The following is a 6016-nucleotide window of genomic DNA, read 5'->3' as shown; positions in this document are numbered from 1 at the left end:
CATCCCACCTTTAATTATAGCAAAGGTTGTGTTTATAGTTAAGGTCTTTATGAATTTCCAGAGGAAGAAATATTAGCAATGTGCCCTACCTCAGTTTAAAAGGTGACTAAGATGAGGAACTCCTCCAACATGGTCCTTCACACCTTTTTTGGTTCCACCCTCTAAGACCGTGTTCATATCGGTCCCATGAACCTTAGGGTGAGGCGTTTTATTTCTCGCCCTCTTCAGTGTTTCTCATGTTATTCGTATGTGTTGGTTGCGGGATGTATAATGGAGGGCGTGTATGCCTAAGTAAGGGGGCAGGCAGTACACGTAGATTCTTTACTTGTCCTTAGAGCTACAAAGGGTAGGAAATGGCGGCCAGTAGCGACTCGGGAGCACAGGCTCACGCGCTAGCTGAATGCGCAGAGAAATACACAGTGTTGCCACATACACGTAATATGCATTAATACAATACATAACCTACATCTCCCCTTCTGCGCTCAGAAGTCCACAGGGACTCGAGCGACTGCAGCTGCGGACGCCTTCTCCTGGAGTCGTGGCGACCTGCGGGCACCACCGTATCAGGTGCCGCCAAGGGAGCAGTGGCGTCCTCCATCGTAGAAGAAGCGTTTAGGGTGGAGCAGGGCGGAGGAAGCGCCTGTTCCTCCACCACACTCGGCCACTGGGCATCTTGAGCAGGTAATCCCGTGACCTGCCAACGCCCATGATGGTGCCAACCTTGTCCCACCGCTGCGTAGTCGGGTCCTGGATCCGAACCACGTCACCTCGCTGCAAGGGTGGAAGAGGCCGAGCGTGAGCATCGTAGCGACTTGTGGCATCACGGAGACGGGCAGCAGCTCGACGTCGCAACTCTCGTCCTGGCCTGCCACCGTTTCTGGAAGGCACTGACATGTGCGGGGACGCAAGAGCATAAAGGGCGACCATACAGGACTTGAGCTGGAGAGCGACCCGTCTGGTTGGATGTGTTCCGAAGCTCCAGGAGACCCCTGTCGAACGCCTCACAGTCTATATTGCCAGACGGTGCCATCTTCTGGATGAAGTGCTTCACGGCCTTCACTGCAGACTCGGCATGGCCGTTAGACTGTGGGTAATGGGGCGTCGATGTGTCGTGACGGACTCCCCAGCGCTCGAAGAACGTAGAAAACTCCCGGCTGGCGAACTGTGGGCCACCGTCCGTGCGCAGGCGTACAGGAACACCCAGGTCCCTGAAGAGGCGGCAGAAGTGGCGAATGGTGGCAGCAGACGTCGTATCAGCGCCACAGGACACGACGACAGGCCAGCCGGACAGACGATCTGCAATGACTAAGAAAGCCTTCCTGCAACAAGAAGTAATCGGCAGAAATGGACTCGAATGGTCGAGTTGGGTTGTCATCACAGAGTCTTGGCTCTTGCTGTTGACTGGGCTGCAGAATCTGGCACGGCTCACATGCTCGAACAGTGTTGGCAATGTCTGCATCCACGCCTGGCCAGAACACAGCCTGCCTAGCACGGCGCTTGGTGGCTTCGACACCACGATGGCTGTCATGCAGGCGGGCCAAGACACGGCGACGTAGAGCTGTAGGCATCAACACTCGTGCACCGTACAGAACGAGATCCTCATCACAGTAGAGGTCCTCCCGTAACTTCCAGTACGGGCGGAGCACGTTGGGGAGGGGCGTATCTGTCCATAGGGAATCCGTTCTTCACAAAATGAAGGAGCTGGACGTACTCGGGGTCCTCGGTTGCCACCTTACGAAGCTCCTCAAGGGCAAGGTCACTGCCAGGAGGTGCTTCTGCAACATCAGGAGGCACCAACGGAGCAAGAGACTCCATCGCACGTAGTGTAACGATACTCTTAACTTGGAAGCCGGTATCAGTGCCAAGGACTTCGTCAGCCTGCGTTGGGTAGCCAACAGGAGAGCGAGATAGAGCATCCGGGATACACAACTCCTTGCCCGGGCGCCATACAGCTGTGAAGATGTACGGGCGATCTTCTCCTTGAGGCGTTGTAGACGTGGATTCTCTATAGCGTCAAGGGAGTAGCTGTTTAGGATGGGAACTAGAGGGCGATGATCGGTGACGAGGTTAAAGTGTTGCAATCCTGTGAGGTAGAACTTGGTCTTCCCCATGGCCCATACAACAGCTAACATCTCCAACTCGATCGTCGCATATCGGGTCTCTGTATCCGTCAAGAAACGTGAGCCGCACTGGACGAGACGCTGCTGTCCACCACCGTGGTCCTGCAGTAAGGCATAACCCAGCCCATACAGGCGGGAAGCATCGGTCTGCAGAGTCGTCGGGAGAGAGGGTCAAAGGCAGCAAGGACTGGTGGGCTGGCCAAGGCCATCTTCACACGTTGGAAGGCTTGCTCATGGTCGGGCGTCCACACAAACGACTTCTTGGGGCTCAAAAGTGGGCGTAGAGGCGCAGCAGTGGCAGCGAGGTCGGGCGAGAAGCTGGCGAGCTGGTTGACAAGGCCCATGAAGGACCTAAGGTCGGTCAACGTAGCAGGCGTAGCAAACTCAGTGATGGCCCGAACCTTGTCAGGGTCTGCTGCGATGACGTCATGGGAGAGCCTGTAGCCGCAGAAGGACACTGATGGAGCCGCCAGCACAAACTTCTTGGCATTTAAAGTGATGTCATAGGCTCGGCATCTGGCCAAGATGTCGTTAACGTGGCGTAGATGTGTGAAGTAATCCTCGTCGTACACGAGAATGTCATCCACGACTTTGACACACTGTGGCACTCCTGTAGCGCGATGTCTCCTCGGAGGCGGAAGGCGTCGCCTGTGGCTGCGAAACCCATGGGACCTCGGAGGTACTTGAAACGCCCATATGGAGTGATGAACGTAGTCAGGGCCTGATCGTCCTCATGCAAGGGTATCTGCCAATATCCACACAACGCGTCAATCGTGGTGAAGTAGCGTGCCCTGGCATCGACGCTCCGGATGGCTGCAAAAGGCGTGGGTGATGGGTGTGCAGGCCGAGATACTTGTGCGTTCAACTTACTCAGGTCCGTAGTGATCCTGACACCTCCACCAGGTTTCGGCACAACAACCATCGGATGGCACCAATAAGATGGGACGTCACCAACAGGAGCAATAACGCCTCGTGCCACCATAGAGTCCAGCTCAGCTTTCACTGCGTCCCTGTAGGCCAAAGAAATAAGCCTCGGCGTGTGGACAGCAAACGGCTGGGCGTCGTCTCGTAAGTGGATCCTCATCGGCGGTCCAGACATCGGCTTGAGTGGAGCATCCTGTGTGGAATCCTTTGTCAAGAGGACATCCTGGTACTCCCTCAAGAAGTACTCCTTCGCTGCGTCTGGGGAAGTGGTGCTGAGAAGAGGTAACGCAGGCACGCTGGAACGTGGAGCTGGAGCGTTTGTCGCCTCCCTTACACTGGCGACACTGCCTCGTGCTGAGAGAATCTGAGCAGGGAAGTCGTGAGGCACGATCCCCAAAGCACGACAGTGTTCACGGGACAGAAGTGGGGTGTTCCACGAACCCTGCACATCTATCCAGCCCGTACAAGACAGCTCGGCGTAGACTAGTGTGGCCTGGAGCGAACCGAGGGCAGCAGACATCTTCGTCCCATCAGCGTTGTAGTAGGCAAGGGATGGAGGAGGACCAAGAGCCTGTCTGTCGATGCCCAACATTTTCAAGTGCTGTGGGCCGATGACCGTCGTGTCGGCACCAGTGTCAGGAATGAAGTCCAGACCACCAGAGTGACCGTCATGCAACACTTCCACTCGTACAGTAGGAGGAGGTGTCGGGTCATCACGAGTACTGATAGGAGACTGACATGAGGCCTCAGGTGGGCCCTCATGAGACCCTGGGTCCGTTGTGAGAGACTGTAACCGCACCACGTGGAAGGTGGGGTGTCTTCCTCTTTCCTTTCGGCTTCTCGGGTCGCTGCGACTTACTCCTTGCCTTGGTTTGCTTGCAGACTTTCTCCAGGTGCCCCAGACGGTTACAAGCAATGCACGTAGACTGCCTGGCTGGGCACTTGGGCATCAAAGCGTAGTGGCCAGTCTTCCCACAACCTCTGCACGTAACACCTGTTGCTGGGCAGCCCTTCGGGCCGTGGTCTCGCCTGCCGCAGCTGCTGCAGGAGGTAGGTGCCCGATGAGTGGGTGAAGGTTGATGAGGGAGGATTCCAGGTTTGTGTGCTGCTTTCTTCGTCTGTTTATACGTTGAGACAGCAGACACTGTAGGTGAGGCACGTATGGCAGAGGCGGCTGACCGCGTCGCCTCGTGGGCCCTGCATACATTGATGACGTCAGCAAGAGTAGAGGCGGCGTCGAGGGACACAATCTTGGTCACCAATTCCTCGTCGTGGACGCCTGTCAGGATACCGTGCTTCATCCAGGCCTCTTCACAGTCCAGGTGGTGAGCCTTACAGATGTCGAATTCCTCCGCCAGGCTCTTCAGTCGGACGAGAAACTCGGAGAAGGGCTCGCCTCTCGCCTGCCGACAGCTAGTGAAGGCTCGCCGACGCAATGCCTCGTTGTTGGAGTCACGTATATGAGCCTGGAGAATGTCAAGCACTTCATCAACTGGCTTGAGAGAGGTAGGCGACACCTGTAATGTGTGCTCTAACACCCTCTGCGTCTCCAGAGTGAGGCACATACGTAGCTGGATCCTCTGTTTAGGCAGCGTCAGGCTGGGCAGGTCGATCATCGTCGCGTAGTCCTCCCAACGTCTCCTCCACTCACGAAACACTTGGTACGTCACGTCGTGTTACAGTGGCGGCGGAGGTGTGACAGGTGCTTTCTGCACAGGTGGGTGGGTACCGGAGCCGCTCTGTGCACCGCCAGGACTCCCAAGCGTCTGGGGGTTCGTCGGAGCTGCACCGGGCGCGCCCTGGGAAGAAGTGAGGCTGGTTAACAGAGCACGAAACTCAGCTCTGTCTTCCCGGCGTTGTTCCTCCATCTCACGTCGAGCAAACCATTGGAAGAATACTGAGAAATCAGGGTAGACAGGTGTGTGAGAAGGTGCATGGTGTGGCGACCTGGGTGGAGTGGTGGTGGTGGGTGGGATGGCGGGCGGAGGTGGGGCGGCGGTGTCCGGGGCCGCCGCGTCACCCGCGCCTGCGGTAGCACCAGCCAACGTCTGTGACAGGCTGTCTGGTTGTCTCGGCGTCCCTCATCTTCCACCTCAACTCGTCTGGGAGGCTTGGGACGTCGGTTTGACCGCGCCATGCCGAGGAATTACTCGTAGATGTGAGAGCAAATGTGTCAGTGTGCCTGGTGTGGCGGGAAGACAGCTGGGCAGGCAGGCAGCGAGAGGTGCAGCAAGGAGGTATGCGCGGGCTCACGGCACGCCGCTTTCGTAATGGCAGTGCAGTCAGTGTCTTGCGGGACTCGACAGAGACCAGAGGTGCGTCGCGCTGCGCTCGTTTCTGGGCAAAGAGACGTAACCAACCCCTGAAACAAAGCGGCACCTCGATGCAAACACTCCCGGGCACTGCACTGCACTATACCGCCGCACACTGCACTGTAATACACTGCCACACGCTGCACTGCACTGCACTGTCACGTAACACGACGGGTCCGCAGCACACAGTCGTAGCACACGTCAGCAATCTCACAGCTGGTGGCGGGAGGACGTGATGGCGCCGCCGGCTACTGGGATGAGTTCTTTCCCCTCGTAACTGATGTCTTCAGGGACAAGACGTGTCGTCACTGCGCCATGTTGGTTGCGGGATGTATAATGGAGGGCGTGTATGCCTAAGTAAGGGGCAGACATACACGCAGTACACGTAGATTCTTTACTTGTCCTTAGAGCTACAAAGGGTAGGAAATGGCGGCCAGTAGCGACTCGGGAGCACAGGCTCACGCGCTAGCTGAATGCGCAGAGAAATACACAGTGTTGCCACATACACGTAATATGCATTAATACAATACATAACCCACAGTATGGTCACGGTAAAAGCTCCTGCAAGGAGGCTTTTCGATGTGGTAATTGCTCTGCACTAGATTCACACTCTGAGGAGCATTGCAATGCTGCTGCTTACTGTTGCCGTGATGCTCACCA

General features: G+C 56.5%; 2 protein-coding genes across 2 annotated transcripts; both read right to left on the bottom strand.

The window, feature by feature from the left end:
- Positions 1-612: 612 nt before the first annotated feature.
- LOC123500537 lies at positions 613-1528 on the bottom strand. Its single transcript, XM_045249231.1, has 2 exons — positions 930-1528; positions 613-877 (listed from the first exon to the last, which is right to left on the bottom strand). Exons 1-2 carry the CDS (start codon positions 1526-1528, stop codon positions 613-615), a joined length of 864 nt encoding a protein of 287 aa, XP_045105166.1.
- A 74-nt stretch (positions 1529-1602) lies between these two features.
- LOC123500536 lies at positions 1603-4660 on the bottom strand. The gene is made up of 4 exons (XM_045249230.1): positions 3904-4660; positions 2708-3812; positions 2196-2636; positions 1603-2005 (listed from the first exon to the last, which is right to left on the bottom strand). Exons 1-4 carry the CDS (start codon positions 4658-4660, stop codon positions 1603-1605), a joined length of 2706 nt encoding a protein of 901 aa, XP_045105165.1.
- Positions 4661-6016: the final 1356 nt, after the last annotated feature.

This window comes from Portunus trituberculatus, unplaced genomic scaffold, assembly GCF_017591435.1.
Source record: "Portunus trituberculatus isolate SZX2019 unplaced genomic scaffold, ASM1759143v1 PGA_scaffold_396__16_contigs__length_748793, whole genome shotgun sequence".
NCBI lineage: Eukaryota > Metazoa > Arthropoda > Malacostraca > Decapoda > Portunidae > Portunus > Portunus trituberculatus.
Note: the sequence above shows the minus strand (reverse complement) of the source record. Positions and strands in the feature narration are given on the sequence as shown.

Excerpts from the sequence above, each read along its gene's own strand:
- LOC123500537 (XM_045249231.1), bottom strand. The coding sequence starts at position 1,528 with ATGACAGCCATCGTGGTGTCGAAGCCACCAAGCGCCGTGCTAGGCAGG. Across the intron at positions 878-929 it reads CGCTCTCCAGCTCAAGTCCT|AAACGGTGGCAGGCCAGGAC; the intron begins GTATGGTCGCCC and ends AGTGCCTTCCAG.
- LOC123500536 (XM_045249230.1), bottom strand. The coding sequence starts at position 4,660 with ATGATCGACCTGCCCAGCCTGACGCTGCCTAAACAGAGGATCCAGCTA. Across the intron at positions 3,813-3,903 it reads CAAGCAAACCAAGGCAAGGA|GGTCTCATGAGGGCCCACCT; the intron begins GTAAGTCGCAGC and ends CAACGGACCCAG. Across the intron at positions 2,006-2,195 it reads GTGGTGGACAGCAGCGTCTC|AGAATCCACGTCTACAACGC; the intron begins GTCCAGTGCGGC and ends TTGACGCTATAG.